Source organism: Theropithecus gelada, chromosome 15 (genome assembly GCF_003255815.1).
Source record: "Theropithecus gelada isolate Dixy chromosome 15, Tgel_1.0, whole genome shotgun sequence".
Taxonomy (NCBI): domain Eukaryota; kingdom Metazoa; phylum Chordata; class Mammalia; order Primates; family Cercopithecidae; genus Theropithecus; species Theropithecus gelada.
The window spans coordinates 79,803,310-79,822,664 of NC_037683.1; the positions used below are offsets into that span (position 1 = coordinate 79,803,310).

The 19,355-nt window shown below is 38.7% G+C and overlaps 1 protein-coding gene across 4 annotated transcripts in view; it reads right to left on the bottom strand.

The window, feature by feature from the left end:
- The window catches only part of SMARCA2 (SWI/SNF related, matrix associated, actin dependent regulator of chromatin, subfamily a, member 2), a 180,889-nt gene that overhangs the window by 93,939 nt on the left and 67,595 nt on the right, over window positions 1-19,355 (bottom strand). For 3 of the 4 annotated variants that reach the window (XM_025359051.1, XM_025359049.1, XM_025359050.1), the window contains exons 15-21: window positions 19,044-19,207; window positions 17,671-17,737; window positions 16,896-17,006; window positions 14,022-14,264; window positions 12,491-12,604; window positions 3,265-3,372; window positions 2,570-2,656 (exon numbers count right to left, since the gene is read on the bottom strand). In XM_025359051.1, coding sequence (XP_025214836.1) covers window positions 2,570-2,656; window positions 3,265-3,372; window positions 12,491-12,604; window positions 14,022-14,264; window positions 16,896-17,006; window positions 17,671-17,737; window positions 19,044-19,207 — 894 coding nt within the window. The remainder of the gene's footprint in view (window positions 1-2,569; window positions 2,657-3,264; window positions 3,373-12,490; window positions 12,605-14,021; window positions 14,265-16,895; window positions 17,007-17,670; window positions 17,738-19,043; window positions 19,208-19,355) is intronic. The other variant, XM_025359053.1, reaches the window with a different exon arrangement.

The following is a 19,355-nucleotide window of genomic DNA, read 5'->3' on the forward strand; positions in this document are numbered from 1 at the left end:
TAGACTGTGGCCAATACCTCACCTCCATCCCCTAGAACCAAGCTCACAGTCTCCATTAGGCCCCATCCCTGTCTCCAAGCAGGCTTGTGAAAACCAAAGAGAGGGTGTCAATGGATACTGTTGGAGATTAGGTAACAGCATCATGTTAAAAATATTGTTTTCATTTCTTGAGTTTAAAGGTCCCCAGGGAGGCAGTGAGACCCATTTTCATGCTGAGCATCTGGCAGGATTTAGTATGAACAAAGGGTGTGTGGCAAACGAAATACAACAAAGGCAAATTCACACACCACCTCTGTTCCATAGTTGTCACTAGATTTGCCATAACTGTGGATCTCGTTTCTAGGAATAGACTCCTGAGAGTTTTTCTGTTAAAGAAAAAAATTGCAAATCAAAGTCTGCCTTTCTACCAACTGCTACTTAAGATGTCAATATGTAGATACCGAAGGGCATGCACCTTAAACTTCGCTTCCTTCATGATCCCACTCCTCCTCTATCCTTTCCCACCCTCCAGACTGAAGCTGGAGGACAGAAGGCATCATCTCCCTTCCTTCCCTACTTAGCCCAGCACGGCTGAAGGGATCATTTCTTTTATAATAACCAAAACGAAGTAAGATTGCTGCTTAATCTTCAAAATTCCTAAGTCCCCCAAGGCCCTCAAAGATTACCATACATATCTTAAAATTGTTTTCTGAAAAAAATGGGACAGTGGGCAACAGGTTAGACTAACAAAACCCCAGGCAGTTTCATCATTAGACTTTTTTCCCAGCTCCTTTCAACCCAACCTACACCCACTACCAATTCATTGGTACCTTACATCTGATATAACACGACATCAGTTTACAAGATGCTTCGCATGTTATTGTTTAAAAGCTGGTCCTCCTGCCAGTCCTATAATCTATTATTACCCCTGTTTACAAATCAAGCACATTATAGCATGGAGAATCTGAGTGACTTACCCCAGTTCACAGTTAGAAAGTGACCTGGTGGATATGAACTCATTATTGGCCATTGCATTCCCCTTCAATAATACATGTAAATAATTATGACTTACTAGTGAGACTTTTTTTTTTTTTTGAGACCGACTTTCGCTCTTGTCACTCAGGCTGGAGTGCAATGGCATGATCTTGGCTCACTGCAACCTCCACCTCCCAGGTTCAAGCAATTCTGTTTCCTCAGCCTCCTGTGTAGCTGGGATTACAGGCGCCTGACATGACGCCCAGCTAATTTTTATAGTTTTACAATTCTGTAGTTTTGTAATTTTGTAGTTTTAGACAGGGTTTTACCATGTTGGCCAGGCCGGTCTCGAACTCCTGACCTCAGGTGATCTGCCTGCCTTGGCCTACCAAAATGCTGGGATTACAGGAGTGAGCCACCGCACCCAGCCCTGAGATTCTTTAAGTGTTGTTGTTGTTGTCGTTTTACTTCGATGTGTAGATACTTTCCCCTATGTCTATGGATATTCTCCTCTACGGCCATACACTCTCTCCTATGGCTGTGGGTACTCTCCCCAGTGTCTATGGATACTTTCTCCTATGGACGTGAAGGCAATAGCAGTGTCAGAAATCTTTCCAATTATCCAGCACAGCTAGAAAAGAATTCTGGCATGCGGATATGGTGTGCAATGAATACTCTGACCTGACAGGTACAACTGCCAAAAATAAGGGAGAAAAAAGAATATTCGAAAAGAAGAGCGCTCCAACTCAATTTTTATACCGTGATTAAGTTTTAACTCTCCAGAAGTTTCTATGGATTTTTTTAAATAAATTGATGCAGACACTGGAGCCCTGCAGTGATGTTCTCTATGTCTCCTGCCCATTTTGCAGGAGAAAGTAGGCACTACCCTGGCAAATAATTGCCCCCAGGACCATTTGCCTCAGCAGCAGCAATGACAAATGGGGAATACAATTGTGGCTCCTTTTCATTCCTGCTCCAGTCAATTGCTCTGACTGGGGTGAAACACTGTCAATTTAGGAAACTTATTCACATGGAGTGAACATGGCAGAAAATGTCCTCTCCCTGCAAAATAGCTTTCTAGAGACCTGAGCATTAGGATGAAGGCACGGATTTACATCATCACTACAGAAACAAGAAAGGAAAAATATAAATCAAAGTAACAGACTAAAGCCAGTGTCTTTTACAAAGAAAATAGTTAAAGAAAATCTTTCTCTTTAGCAGTCATAAATATGTTATTTTAATATTTTTCACAGCATTCTTCCGAGGAGGCTGAATGTATTTATCATTATCTTCAATTTCAGAGCTCCTACTATAACAAGGTAATTCACAGTACTTACCTAAACCCACACAAGTGAGCCACTGCTTACAACATTTTCTCTCCACTTCAAACTCTTGGTTATAAAATTCCAGATGCTCAAATGCTTGGTGCCAATGAGAACCCATAACCAGAATACTCATGTTTGTTAATTCTGCTTGTCGAGCTATCAGATCATGTCATCTCAACTTCCACCAACATGTTTTAAACCTATTTTGGTTTTTGTTTTGTTTGTTCGTTTTAACAACTAGCATTAGTATATTAGCACAATCAGGCTCTACACACACAATACAGACTTACCTCAATGTGCTGAAACATGTATGGGTGGTTGCAGATTTTTCTCAACTGCATGATAGTGTTCATAAGTGTCTTAGCACCTCCTTTCCCCTAAGAATCAGTGGAAAGAGAAAAATAAAACTAATTATTCACTGGTCAGACATTTCAGATCTTTTAAACTGGGCTTCTTATACAAAGGACCAAAGGTTTTCTCAGTCACCTACACACCTTGTGGTTCAAAGCTTCTTTAATTATATAGCCGTTCCTGAGTTAGATATAATGTCTTTCTTGTGATTAACTTATCCTACCAAAAAAGTGAACCTTGAAGAATTATGTGTAGTCAATGGCTTTGTGACATGACTGTCTATTCCATAGGACTCCAGAACGCAGAAGCACAGAACAGATGCCCAGGGAGTGAAACTGGATTTTAAAACCTTCTGAAATGCCACCCCACATTTAGGCAGAATATATTTGCTGCAAAATTGACATAAGCAGAGCTAACTATTTTGGTAATGTGAACATATTCCTTCTTTCTTCCTGCCCCAATGCAGCTAAGAGGTGAAGAGATTATCTTTGGCAGCTATAATAGCTCAAAGGAGGTCCAGTGATTTACTTTAACAAATCAGCATTAGCAGGGATGCTTCCTGTGAATATTCAGTGTCACAGCCATGAGAAGACATATCACAGCACCTTGAGTTGCATCATCTTCCGCAACATACCTTCTTATCTTTCTCAGAACCATCTGTGAGAAGGATCCCCTTAGCCTGCATATGGCGATACAGAATCTTCTGCAGAGCTGACATGTCACACTTGATCACATATTCCACCTGCGGAAAAGAGAACAGTAAGTAGGCAAGAGCAGGAAGGAGAAGGCGCCTGTTCTAAGAAGACTGCTGAATCAGTGTCACTCCTGGAAGCACAAAGGTGTCTCTCTCTTTCTTGGATTCATGGAGTGCGGGGTGAGATGGGGGTGTTAGAAGGGACCAGAGTCATCATTGTTAAAGGTACCATTATGATGGTGGGGGCTTCCAAAGGTTATATGTAATTGATGCTGGGGTCATGTTTTCTGAAATTTCTGGACTTGGTTCTAAATTTGAGAGAGAGAATGGCTTACAAACTGTTCAAATTCAAAAATGTTCAATATGGGGTATTTTTAGTATTTCCTTCACTTCCCAATTATACTTCCTTTCCTATGAACAGAACGGTTTTAGGAAAAGCAGTGACTGACAAATATCCTGTGATTTTCTTCGTGAAACATTTTTAAAGGGTCACATGTGGTATCTCTAATACTAGTCTAAAAGTGAGATTTATAACATCCCTAGGGTGACTACCATTAACTTCTACTCTTGAGAAATGGCAGGATGCAACCTAGTGAGAACAGGTGGAAGAGAGAAATTAATCCACAATTGGACACTACTTTATGGCCATCAAAAGGAGGACAAGGCCTCCTGCGCTTCCAGTTGAAATACCATCAAAATCCAATTTTACAAAGTTAAGGGGAATTCACATGCTCATGGTTTATCACACACCTGCATACTTTATCATACTCCTAATACATAAAATCTGCCTTATTTCCTAGCATTGTTTTTCTTTATTTAAAAAAGAATCCCAAGAATACAAATGTGCAATTTTCATAATAAACATCAGATTAATGCCTAGAAATATGCAGACTGTGATTAAAAGTAAATCAGCAAGCTAATGTTTAATAAACTGATTTAAAATGATCACATTATTTGCAGCTCTGAAGGCCAGGGAGAACAGGTCACAAAGAACTTGAATATTCATTCAATTGTTGCTTTAGAAGGAACCTGTCAGACCAAATGGAACCACAATTAATAGTTTTTGGCCACACATTTTGATGTATCAAAGGAGATTAGCGAAAAGCTCGCTCTTTTACAGAAAAGTGGAGAAGTGTAAGTAACCCTCCAAAAACATGCTTCAGTTTTTAATGACCTTCTTGGCCAGGTGAAAGAAAAATCTCCAAGATTAATAAATAAGTATGCATTTAACACAGGCTTTGTGTTTTAGAAAACTGATCATGTTATATGTTTAAAGTACTTGTCTTTTTTTTTTAATATAAAAAATTTCTATAATTTGGCCAGGTGTGGTGACTCATGCCTGCAGTCCCAGCACTTTGGGAGGCCAAGGTGGGCAGATCACGAGGTCAGGAGTTCCAGACCAGCCTGACCAACATGATGAAACCCCATCTCTACTAAAAATACAAAAATTAGCCAGGCGTGGTGGTGTGCGCCTATAATCCCAGCTATTCAGGAGGCTGAGGCAGAAGAATCGCTGGAACCCAAGAGGCAGAGGTTGCAATGAGCCAAGATCGTGCCACTGCACTGGAGTGACAGAGTGACACTCATTCAGGACATAGGTGCGGGCAAGGACTTCATGTCTAAAACACCAAAAGCAATGCCAACAAAAGCCAAAATTGACAAATGGGACCTAATCAAACTAAAGAGCTTCTGCACAGCAAAAGAAACTACCATCAGAGTGAACAGGCAACCTACAGGATGGGAGAAAATTTTTGCAATCTACTCATCTGACAAAGGGCTAATATCCAGAATCTACAAATAACTTAAACAAATTTACAAGAAAAAATCAAACAACACCATCAAAAAGTGGGTGAAGGATATGAACAGACACTTCTCAAAAGAAGATATTTATGCAGCCAACAGACACATGAAAAAATGCTCATCATCACTGGCCATCAGAGAAATGCAAATCAAAACCACAATGAGATACCATCTCACACCAGTTAGAATGGCGATCATTAAAAAGTCAGGAAACAACAGGTGCTGGAGAGGATGTGGAGAAACAGGAACACTTTTACACTGTTGGTGGGACTGTAAACTAGTTCAACCATTGTGGAAGACAGTGTGGTAATTCCTCAAGGATCTAGAACTAGAAATACCATTTGACCCAGCCATCCCATTACTGGGTATATACCCAAAGGATTAGAAATCATGCTGCTATAAAGACACATGCACACATATGTTTATTGCGGCACTATTCACAATAGCAAAGACTTGGAACCAACCCAAATGTCCATCAATGATAGACTGGATTAAGAAAATGTGGCACATATACACTGTGGAATACTATGCAGCCATAAAAAAGGATGAGTTCATGTCCTTTGTAGGGACATGGATGAAGCTGGAAACCATCATTTTGAACAAACTGTCGCAAGGACAGAAAACCAAACACCACACGTTCTCACTCACAGGTGGGAATTGAACAAGGAGAACACTTGGACACATGGTGGGGAACATCACACACCAGGGCCTGTCATGGGGTGGGGGGGGGAGGGATAGCATTAGGACATATACCTAATGTAAATGACGAGTTACTGGGTGCAGCACACCAACATGGCACATGTATACATAAGTAACAAACCTGCACACTGTGCACATGTACCCTAGAACTTAAAGTATAATAAAAAAAATTCTAATTTTTTTCAGCTTTACTGAGGTATAATTGTATCAAGGTATAATATTTTAAAAAGGTATAATATATAGAAACACAAATTACATATATTTAAGGTATGTCTGTGATATTTTGATATACACATACATTGTGAAGTGATCACCCCAGCCTTCTACTTTTTCAAGAGCTGTTAACTCACAATGACATTTGATAATGGTAAAGAAAAATGTTGAACGACGTTAGACTTTAACAAGTATAATGGTAAAATGACATCAAGGACTAATATTACTGGGCTCTTTCCATAGAAAAGGCCCTGTGCAAAGTGCAAAGCGCTTTCTGTGCCTTCCCTCATTTAACACACAAAAGAGCTCTACTGAGATAGCTACATTTAGCCTTCTCATTTTATAGATTAGGAATCTGAGCACCACAGACGTTTAGCTACAGGCCCAAAGATATAGCTATTCAATGGCACAGTTAGGATTTGAAATAGAATCCACTCTTTTAAGCTCCATGTTAGGATGACGAAGGAGATTTTCAGGCTTCCTAGCTCTGCCTGAGGTTCACCTTCACCTGCACCTCCCTCCTGGCTTGATCAAACCTTCCTGAATGTAGAAGGCATGGCTGATGCTTATGCATTTGGGGAAGGCAGATCCAGAATTCAGGAAAGAACACTCAAGCACCTTCCTATCAGTCAGCCACTGCTAAGGGCTGGAGGTGAAGGAGTTTGGAAAGCAGGAGGCACGCATGGTGATGCCATGGAGACAGGGATGCAAGCATCCTCAAAGAGATCAAGTCCGCAGAGAGGCAAGCTGCTCTCCAGGACCTGATGGCTGCTCTTGGAAGGCAGAGTCTCTTTCCTCACACAATTAGGGGATTTAATACACATGATCAAAATCACATAAGCTTCACAACTGTATTTTATGTTTGCTCCCAGAGCCTTCTCAAACAACTCCATGCCACTTGGTTTGTTTTTGTACTTTTTCCCAGGCCTGGGATGTCCTTACTTAGTCTAAAGGCTCCTTTCTAACTCTACTCTACCCTGAGGACCCTTTTTAAGATCTTTCCCAATCACACTATGAGCCAAAGCCAATTTCTCTTTCATTTCTCTCAAAGAAGTTTGTCAGTAAGCTTTTTTGACAATGGAGAAGAAAAACAAGAAGACATGCTAAAGCTCATTTTCCCAATACACATCTACATATTTATTTATGAATTACTATATGCATGCACTAATATTAATGTCTCAAGACATGAGTTACTTTCAGGGTATGGGTCAATGTTAAAGGAAGTTGATTTATATCCCTATTTAAAGCTGCCAGTTTGATGATATCTAACATTTTTCGTCAACTCCAGCCCAAGTACCATGATGCGGCTGTTGAACACTAACACTAGGAATGGGAGAAGAGAGAGGATGGCCTTTTTCCCGTTGTTCATCTATGCTTATGTGATTTCAACCTGCACTCCTTTGCAGAATCCTTTTAAACCCTTCTGGGGACCAGTGGTGGTAGTTTAGTTAAAATCAGATCATACTAAATCTCCTTATCTGGGCGCAGGGAGACCCATAATGCCTTACCATTGGCAGAAAGTAAATGAACCAGGCAACAAAGATGAATGGACTATCAGATGCTCCCGGTGGGGGAGACCCACTCTCACGCTTCCCCTGGGATAACCTACACAGTGTACTCCCAGCACATGACTGGCTTTCAGACACACATACACACGTACCACAAAGGTACCAGTGTCAATTTGCATGTTAAATATTAGTAAAGATTTTTTTAAGAGAAAGATCAATATATATGATTGTTCTAACATCTTTCTCCACCCAGTGGATTACTAATAAGCATTCCCCAACACATACACCCATGTGTACATACTGCGTACCCCTGTCCTAAACCACCTGAATTCCTGAGTCATTCATTCTGATTGGTGGGATGATGTTGCTTTGCATTGCCACGCCATTATTCAGTGTGAGTAGCCCTCACCTCCACAGCCAAGTCTGTTGACTTCTCACATCATGCCTCCCATTTCTGGTGTATTATGCCTCCTACCTGGCCTGAGTGCGGCACAATGTACAGAGCAGGCAATCAACAGGTATGTATCAAGAAAAGGGATGGGCTGAACAATTCTAAAGCCACCACACTGAATCACAGTGACGCAAGAAGTTTTTATAATAATCGTGCCAACTCCAACTCAGTTGAGTCTGAGTTCGCCCCCCAAAAAAATGTGATGGCATCTGTTTAGAGCATGCATGTGAAAGCTCCTCAAAATATACTGGTGCTATAGCAAATGAAACTTGTGACTTCTTCACGGGGGTGATTCTCCCAGTAAGTTAAGACTTGTGAGAGCCACTGGAGCTATTTTCGTTTAAATCATACGTAAAACTGAGGTGCTGACCTCATGTATTTGGTACTTATCTCCTAAGCATTCTTATGTTAGTAAATGGCCTAACTGGTCCCTAAAAGTAGGCAAGTCAGGTCACTATATTGGCCCAGCATTTCTTCTTATATACCCCTGTAGAAGTATTTGAACTTTGTTCATAGCTTCTGCCTGAATACTATTTTTCATTTATAATTCCCCTCCCTAAAGGATGTATTATTGGAATAATAAACCTAAACTACATGTGATATATCACTGCTTTGTGAACTGAGATTTTTAAACAATATGATTCAATTTATGAAAGTCTCAAGTTCTAAACTCTATGGCATGAGAGAGGAACAAAGTAATGATTATTTATGCTAAGCATTCCAAAATTTGATATAATGAATACACAAATTGCCAATGTAAGCAAAGCTTTGTTGGTGTTTTACACAAACTATATCAGAATCAGGACTGACTTCAGGTAGGTCAACCTCTAGTTAACCTCAGACATTAAATACATATTTTAGCATTTTTAGACATAAAGAAATACCCAGCCAATTGCAAGTATAGTTGGTTCTTGATAATATGAATTAACAAAAGAGTCAGCACAGATAACCTTAAATGGAAGCTAAATAGAAAAATCAATTTTTATTTAGCTTAAGTTGTTCTTATATAATCCCCTTTCTATTTGGCATTCTTTCCCGCGCATAAGAAATGGATTTTATGCCAACGGCTGGGCGGTGTTGGTGGTTTGGGGGTGGGTATATTCCCTTGCTCATTAAGTGTTTCATTAGACTAATATTAAAGCTAATTTTCCTATGTGGTTGACCTGCATTTACAAAATTGTGGCCTTTATATACCTGCTTTAGTTTCACCTGAGAAAGCACATGAAAAGATGCTCAACAATATTAGACATTAGAGAATGCGAATTAAAGTTACAAGATGACACTATGTACCTATTGAATGGCTAGAAATCTTGAAAAACTGACAATACCAAGCACTAATGAGAATGTGGAGGAAGCAGAATGGTCATATATTTCTGGTGGGACTACCCAGTGGTTCACACAGTCTAAGAAACAATGCAGAAGTTTCTTATAAATCTGTGTATACACTGACCATTCGATCAAGCAGTCATATACCTAAGGCGTTTACCCAAGTGAAATGAAAACCTATGTTCACACAACAACCTGCACATGAAGGTATATGGCAGCTCTATTCATAATTGTCAAAAACTAGAAATGACCCAAATGTCAAACAAACTGCACTGCATCCATATAATGGAATATTATTCAACAATAAAAACGAACCAACTATTGATACATGCAACAACATGGATGAATCTGAAACACATTTTGCCAAATAAAAAAAGAAACAGATGCAAAAGGTTATATATTGTCTAATTCTACTCATATGACATTTTGGAAAAGACAAAGCTATAGACAGGGATGGAGAACAGATTAGTGGCTGCATGAGGCTAAGAGCCGAGGGAGGGTTTGACTGAAAAGAAGTAGCACTGGGGAATACCAGGGAATTTTTTTTGAAGGGGTGGATGATTACATTATTTTGAATTTTTGTTGTGGGCATGGTTAACACAACTCTTCATTTGTCAAAACTCATAAAACTATACACCAAAAGAAGCAAATTTTACTACACATAAATTAAAAAATCAAAGTAAAAGCCTCTTTACTATATGGTTCTTTTTTCATAAACACATTTGAGAATTACTCCTGTGAAAGTATTTAGCCTTTTCCTCCATCTGCCATAGTTCCTTTCTGGATTCTTTATTCAGGCTAAGTAAGACATACATGTTGTTTGTGGCTGTAAGCAGTGGTGGTAAAAGAAACTTCTTTACCCCCTAAGATGGCAATGAGATTTCCAACTTTCCCCAGGTTAAAAAAAAAAAAAAAAAACCTAACAAGGCTGAAAAAGTAGAAAATGAACATCAGCCCAGCCATATCAACAACAACCACATACAAACACAAAGCACTTGAAAAGTTTACGGAGAGAGATGCAGGGGGGCTACTGGAAGGATAGCAAAGACAAGAAAACAGTGAGAAAGAGCTTGAAGAATAGGAAAATGGAAGTCCTGTTAATAACAGAGACAGCAACATGAGTAGAAAATAAGGAATACGCCGAAGCAGCTGTCACTGGTTGGGTGCCTACCATGTGCCTGGCATGGTATTAGGAGCCCTACATCCCTTTAATCCTCAAAACTCCATAAAGCAGAGTCATTTATCTTCCAGATCACTGATAAGAACACTAAGACTCGTTTAGTTTAGATGACTTGCCCAAGTTCACATAGTAAGAGATGGAGAATGTGGTGAAACCCATGCCTACTCTGACAAGCAGAGCCCATGATTTCTACTCCACCAAGTTCCTCCAGGAAAAGATAACATGGCTGCCTTTAAAGATACAGATACCTCTAAAGGTAGCCATATATAATACCACACACTATTTTACGTATCTCAAATATAATACTCTGGGTGCTAAAGAGTACATGTATACTTTACGCAGGAGACATACTCTTGACAATTTGAGGGTAAACACAGTTTTAAAAAATTTTATCATCCTTCAAGTATACTCAGGAACTTCTCTTATAGAAAGAACCATAAAATAAATATTTTTGTAAAGCAAAGAATTCCTCTGTGATATAATTAATCACCTCATAATTCTTAAGCTGCAAAAATTTCAATTTTTCTCTAGTGGATTTTCTTAAAACATAACATACTTTCAACCTGCAATATATTTTTAAAAATCTATCTGTATTAGCCAGTCTTAGAAATGAATGAACAAGATTAAGAAGTTTTATGGAATGAATAAATGAAAGGCTTCAGTTAATTGCCTTTTATTTTATACCTCTTCTAAAGAAAAGAAAAGAAATTATGTGATAAATTAAAATAATTAACATTCCATCTCTATCACTTGCAGAATCACTGTAACTGTATGCTAGGAAGTAATTCAAGGCACCCACATGGCCACTATACCCATTTACCAATTTATCTACTCAGTAACTAAACTCCATCTTGAACAGAAAGGGTGCTACCCAGAGGCCAAGACCACAGGAAGTCCAAGGGAGTATCAACAGCATTCTACACCCAAGATGCATTCACCAGCAGAATAAAATACTTAAATACTTAGACTTTCACTGAGACATGCATGGTATAAAAATCATTTTTAATTTTTTTTCAGACTATCAATGCATAAAGGATTAGGGAGTAAAATTCTCTCTTAACAAAGTGATCAACTTTGTATACCATCTTGACAACTCCCACTTAAAAATGAACAGGAGGAACCGATCTGTCCAAAAATAGAGTCGTTACCCAGAAAAACCACAATCATGCAAAAAATAAAACATCTCAGAATTGGCTCTTCTAAAGAAAAAACTCCAATCAAAATACCTCATGCAACAAATAGTATACAATGCTAAACTATCTTTAAGAGAATGAAACTTAGAATTCAAATATGCATGGTTCCAAAATACGATCAGAAACATAGTAAACTAATACTCAAATCCAACCCCAAAACATAGAGCGAAGGGCTCAGAAGCTGTTCTAAAGCACCACAAACTAAGTTTCCAAAAGTTAGTCTGAAAAATACTGGCTTAACATGGTCACAGGAACTTAATTTTTATGGCACGGAACAAAAATAATGTCCCCAAATAATTAGATGGTGTGTCTGTAATTTGCAGAAACTCTTGTTTTTTCACTTACTGTCAGAATGGTGACATCACAAACATCAAATACTAAATACATTTCTAGAAAACCTGCAAATGTTTCCCATCCCCTTCAATGACGACACAAGTCCGCAAAGTCAAATATTCCATTCACTTATAAGCAGAACAAATCTACAGTGCCTGCAACAATGAACTCAATGAGGCCACTTAAAAAAAAAAAAAATCTAAAATTAAAATGTAAATGAGACTCAATGAATTTGATAATTTTATAAAATCCGCTCGAACGCTTTTGGAAAACAGGCTGCAAATGCTATAATTTCCCTTCTCTCTCTAGCCCTATGAAACAAAAAAGCACTTTAAGATATTTTCAAGATACTTATAACTACAATATGAGTCTGCTGTTTCAGAAACACGATCTCAGAGGCAGGTACTTCAAATATATTTGCTGGAGGAAAAAAAACCCCACAACTTTTGACTGTGCGACATACTTTTTCTGGAAGCTGGGATTCAACTTCTTTCTTCAGTCTCCTTAGTAAAAATGGTCTTAACACCTTATGTAGACGTCTGATGATCAATATAGTTTCTTCTTCATTTAAATCCACCTGTAAGAGAGGCTTATATGAATTTGATGTTTTAAAGAAAAGGATGTTTCATACAATAAAGCTTTATGTTACACTTATATGGTTCAATACATGATTAACATTTTACATGCATTAAAGCCAGGTTTAAGCTTATCATATCTACCTCTGAATTATCTTCCCACCTGCCTACCAAGCGGTAACAAAATGACCTCTAAATAGATCTTTGTCTTAATGCTGAGTTCTATGGAAAAGAGTCCAGAAGCCACCAGTTTTTATCAGTAGTGTCAACAGCCCCAAACTGTATGGAATATGACTGTCAATGAAGACGGACTGAAGATTGAGATAGAATGGGAGAAGAGGGGCAATAGTTAATATGTTCCCTATTTAAAGTGGCAGCCTTAAGTTAGGCCCTTCGTCTTGGTTGTCTCAGACACAGAAACATACTAAAGGAACGGGGGCTTGCACATATAAAGAAGAGGAACAAAAGTCGATCCAGTTTATGCTGGTGGACCTCTAAGTCCCTCTAACTTCACTCCTTTCCTTTTCTCAGCCCTATCTAGTTGAAATTTAGCCAAACTTACAAATTCCCCGGCTTTCTCTTTCACCTTCTCCTATTAACCTCTAGGGGGCAGAGTTGATTGACACTACTTTCTACAAATGGGCAAGCCAGTGAGTTAACCACTGAGGAGGGGCCCATGTGCCTCAAAATCAAAGGGCCAAATAATTCAAACTGAAATTTTACTAAAGCATTTTTAGTGGCTTTTCATTCCTATGAATGAGGAACCACTATGAAAAGGACATGTGCCCATTTCTTTTCTTGCAACGGCCCATTGTCTTCCTTTCATAAATGAGGTCTTAAGAGAAGACAGCGGAAGGAACAGTAAGAAACTGGAAAATAAATGGCTACTCCAGGAAGACAATTTATGTACACACAAAACTGAAACTCACATTAAAACCTAAAGAGAAAAAAAAAAAAAAGTGTGCAGAAAATTAGTGAAAACTAGTTCTGTTTTACACACAAACTCTTCATGTGGAAATATTTCAAAGGGAACTCCAAGTTTATAAGAAGGAAAGATTTGTTTAAAGCTTGTATTTAGTTGTTAATTTGGTCTGGCTAAATTAATTCAGCAAAATATGTCCATGTTCATCCTCCCTGTGGCCCACTGGTTCCACCAGTAGGGACCCTTTTCTGGTAGCCTGGTAAACATGCTGGCAAAAGACAAAGGGGTTAGATGCCCCGTATACCACTAGATCCATTTTCCTAGGAGGGCAAAATAACCCCACCACGAGACCATGTCCACCCACCAACGGGTTTCATAAAATAAACAACATTGTAAACCACCCTGCGGGTGTTCTGTGGCAGTAATGTTCCCAGCTTTAGGGCCTTTCATTTCATGTCATTGTCATGCAGTAGAAAAAACAAAAGTCAGACCAGTACCCTTTCACCAGTCATGGCAAATGGAGCATTGAACCATTGTTCAAATGTGCTGCAGCTCTTAAAAATTGTGGGGAGGAGGAAGTTGAGGAGGGCCCAGAGTTCAGGGAGCTTATTCTGCAGCGGGGTCCCAGTCAAGAGGATCCTTCTGGGGGCCACATAGTGAGTGTTCAAGACCTGAGTCAGCTTGCAGTGGTGATTCTTCATTCGGTGGCCTTCATCCACTATCATGTATTTCCACCGAATCTATAACATAAGAGAAAGGACGGACATGTAGTAAGCAAGGGAAAATACAACTATTTCCAACAAGCAAGTAGTGGTGCGGGAAACCAAAGAACCCATCCTTGGTATATGATATGCTGTGATTACCTTTGAGACAAGAGAATCTCAACAATGTCTCATGCCTGATAGGCCGCATAAGACATCCTGTAATAATAGAATGTTAAAGCAACAATGTTCCTTACAGACCTCGTAATTCCAAACCAACTTTTTACAAAGAAAGAAAGTTGGGTCCAGAATGACACAGTTGTTCCTACATGTGGATCCTGTATCTCCCCATCCAGTGCCCCTTCTAGTAATACTGTATCATGACAGCTATCCCATATTTCATTGTCATGCTATTTCGGCTCATGACAGGCGCAGAATATAGGTACCCACCTGAAGCAGAGGTTAATGACTGATTTTTCCAAGATGGCCCTAGCAGGTTCTACAGCTGAGATATTCCTGGCTCCATACCTTCTTTTCTATTAGCCTGGCTGGTTACTACCTTTAGGGCTTGGCTGGGAAGTGTGTTTTGTTTTGTTTGGACTGGTTGCTAACATTTAAAAGTTGGACCATTTCACATTAAATTTGTACATACAGCTCTTCAAAAATTAGGTCTGACAACCAAGCTCCCTCAATACACGCACATTCCTTACCTGCCAGATCTAGGACCCCTGTTTTATCTAAAATAAAAGTATATACTCACTGGCAGAGAGGGCAGTGCAAAAATATCATTCCTCTATTTATGCCAAAACTGCAGAATTAAATACAGCATACTTCCCCAACATGACTATTGCATAAAACGTCCAGAATGCTTAAATGGCCCAGTCCTCTATCCTGTCTACACAGTCCCTTTCCTCTCTCATGCCTTGCCCTTCAGTCCTCTTAAGAGCACTGTTCAGTTTCTTAAAGTGAGAACAATGAGGAATGTTCCACTAAGCCTATCCATTCTCTACAAAACAGTGGCTATGGCCAAGAAAAACATCTGGTGCTCAGATGTCCCCAGATCCTGCTGCAAAGCTCCTAGAGACAGAAGGGAGATGAGGGAAGTATTCTATACAGTCCTTGCCTTCCTCATTAGAAGCATCAGACATGCCGGGGGAAAAGGAATAAAATTATCAGTCAGGCTGGGAAGTATAGGTAAACAAACAAACAAACAAAAAAACCTACCTCAATTTTTCTTCCTTCCTCCACCACCTCTAAGGAAAGTGCTTAAAGGATAATTAAAACTGTACAATCAACTGCCTCAAACTTACCAATAGCATGAAAAGAGGCAAGCAGATAAAAATATATTTAAATAAATATCCTAAATCTACTTTCTTGCCTAATTTAGCTTATGAAGTAATAAAGAATCAGAGGCCTTTGATTTTGCTATTGGGTCTACTACAAATTAGGTCTTCCACTTGGACAAAATTACTACCCCTTTCTATAGCTCCATTTCTCCAGTAACAAATAAAAGCAATGCATCTCATTACCAGGCATCTCCAATGAATCTTGAAATACATATGCAGATGACACAATATGAATTTTTTTAAAAGGATCTCAAATGTACAAATACATTCCCATAGTAATATTGAAAACATATCATTTTTGACACTGCCAAATTCATCTCTGAGTGTGAGGAGGTGGAACACAACATTGTTGCCAGTGCCATCTCAATTATTAAACCTCCTCTGGGAACACATTTCCTTTTTGTTATTTCCTATGATGCCATGAAGGGAACTCTCAGTTCCCAGAGCAAGAGTTTAATGCAGAGATAGAATAGACCCCAGAAATAGAGGTTCTATTCAATTTTGGACATAACTTAGTTTCAGATTATAGTGCTTTCAAAACATCATGGGGTAAAAAAAAAATTACTAAAGAGAAAAAAAATGAGTTTTCATTATTTGTTCCATGAGAGAGAGTACTTCCATCTTTCTACATGAATGTACTAGAAGACAAGATGATATAAATGGGGGCAAAAACTTCTACTTTGTGGCTGAGGAACAACTTAGGACATACAAATTAGGAGACACGTAAGTCACAGAAACACCTCTTTCTCAGTTTCAAATAAATAGTCACAGAAACAGCCTTGAGTAATTCCAACAATGATAGTCTATTATTTCACCAGGAAAAACCTGAAACAAGACTACTACAAAAGCCAATGCTTGGATAAACGTTCATATGGCGGAGACCATATGCAGAGGTGTCTGGCTCATCTTTGGAGAAACAAAGGCACAAGAGGAATGAAGTTACACTGACAATATCGCAGGGCAACAAAAACAATTATTTCTCTCCCGAGAATGTTCAAAGCTGTTGGAGAGAAAAGAGTTGCAGAAGCAACCAGGTGAATTTTTTTAAGAGATGTAAACTCATCAACTCTGAGAGGACAGTCAAGAGCCACACCAGGATCAACCATACACACACACACACACACACACACACACACACACACACAAATAGCATGCATGAAATCAAATCCATGACCTAAATACATCAAACTCTGACAAAATTTTTAAAAAATAAAGAAAGGGACAAGCCATCTAAGGATCTAATTATACTATTGATTTGGGCAATACTTCACATTCCAGTGCGATGGTCCATAATTAGAGAGAAAATAATTTTTTAGAAACATACCTTTGCAAGAATGTGCTTGTCTTTTATAATATACTCATAAGTAGTCAAGAGGACATTGAATTTGCCACTCCGTAGCTGGGGGACAAGGGAGCGACGCATGGCAGGAGTACCCTGAATGGAAAGAAAAAAGTATATGCATGATCCTATGGACATATATGTGTGTTATTTCTCACTATTCATAGCTTAATGATGCCCAGATATGTGACTGAAGAATGCACAGACACACATTCTCATAGACTGATCTATTATACACGAGGAAGTTTTGGCTAAATTACACATCTTGACCCTTTTCAGATCTTTTTTAGAAAGGTTTTCCCACCAAAGACAGTGGGAGGGCAAAGAGAAATGACAGTGACTTTGTGGTAGTAGAGAACCCACTGCTCTGCTGAAAGGCTCCAGTTCTTTTGAGAAAGTACAGCAGGCAGCCCGGGCACCCGGGTAACTGCCTGACTTTGCAGGAACAGTCGGCACAGTAGCAGCCCACAGCGAGCCAGTCAGCAGCACGCAGAATGTGTGATATTTGTCATTTGTATTACTCTCATCAGAAACCTTGCAATATGATAATTAACAATTTTCTTCTGGATTTCACTATCTGAAAGTAATTATGGTTTATTACAGTAATCTTCTTGGGATGATTAACTCTCACGGTTTAGTACATGATGTACATGACAAAACTTTACAACCAAATACAGTTCACAGATGTGCATATGGAATGAAGAAAATACGGTCTATTTTTTGCTTTTCCACATTTATATATAAATACAGCATTCCAAACCTTGTAAGAAATTTTCACCACAGAAGGAGCCCATTTGTCAAATTCATATGTCCAGTTAGATAGAGTCCTATGGAACAACAAAAAAAAATACACAGAAAAAAGACATTTGTATAAAAATCAATGGTTAAAAAGATGTTCTTATTCATTTTCAGGCCTCACCTTGAAAGGGGCTACAGAATATAACATATCTCAACAACATATTTTAAAGGTGTGGAAATAAGAGATAAGTTCAAAATAAACTGTCACAAAACATGACAAGTTTGTGGTTCATAAAAAAAATCTTGTAAGAAAAAAACCAGAGAATATATAGAGAGCAAAAAACTAAACCGTAACATGATATTTAAAAAGAGCAATTGCCAGAATAATTTTAGGAGTCTTCATAAACAGTCATATAAGTTCAGAAAAAAGTTGAGTCAGGAAAAAGAAATTACAAAACCACATGAAAACATAAAATAAATCTGTCAAGAGGGAACAGGGGAAGAAATATTGAATGACTTTTTTTTAAAGTCCTGAAAGTGTCACTGTATATATGATTCAGAACATGCAAAATATAGATTAAATGCAAAAGATGCCTAAATATTATAGATACAGGTAACTCATACAAAAAGGACTGCAAATAGTCTTCATTAGAAAAAATTCAAAGAAAACACAATAATATTAATAGAATCCTTCTTCTTACTGAAGGTCCAAGTTCCTATCAGCATTGAGATCTATAACAAGAGCTCGGTGAATAAAGCTGCAACCTAACACCCACAGGCAGACACACTGAACTCCCAGGGAGGGTGCGTGTGAATCATTATGCCCTCACTCAGTAGTGTCCACTTAGGACCTTCTAAGAAATACCCAGTGGGTGAGGCACTGGGAACGTAATGGTGAACAGCAAAGGCCTGTCCTTACTAAGCAGCAAACTCATTGAAACATAACCTCAGTGCACATACTAAGGTTATTTTAATGCAAAATTCATAGTTGTGCTTTTGATTTATATTCCGCTTTAAAAGGAAGATTTAAGAATATATAATCTTTTGGAAATGGAATAAGGAAAAAATCAAAGAAACCTCACACACCCACACAAACTTTCCCCTTTGTGAGCCACTTAAGGAATAATGGTGAGCAAGACTCACTATGCAGTGTTCAGGCTGTATAGACCTGTAATGCTAATGGCTGATAAAATCACTTGGTCCCCTGCTTAAAAGGCCAATCAAACAGGCTAGGATGGGGAGGGGCGGGAAATTAAAACCTAAATCCAGATTACATGCTCTTGGTAATCTGGATTTAGGTGACTACATGCTACAATTCTGTCTTAAGTAAAAAACAAGGATAAGCTACTAATCAACATACAGAACGATGACTGTGGAATAAATGACTTTACTTACGAAAGGGGAACAATGATGAGATAGGGGCCATTGAGTCTTTTGTGCTCCATCAGATAAGTGATGAGTGCAATGGTCTGTATGGTCTTTCCTAGCCCCATTTCATCAGCTAAGATTCCGTTCAAATTGTTATTATACAGGGAAACCATCCATTCCAGGCCCTGGAGCTGAAATGAAGAGTAATTGCTTCAATTATCCAAGATCTGCACAGGTAATTAATACTAATACAACTCAAGCGAGGCTGTGACTTCTTAACTCCTCAGTGCTATATGTTGGGTCTCCCACAGTAGGAAAATGGGGGAAGCACCAATGCAA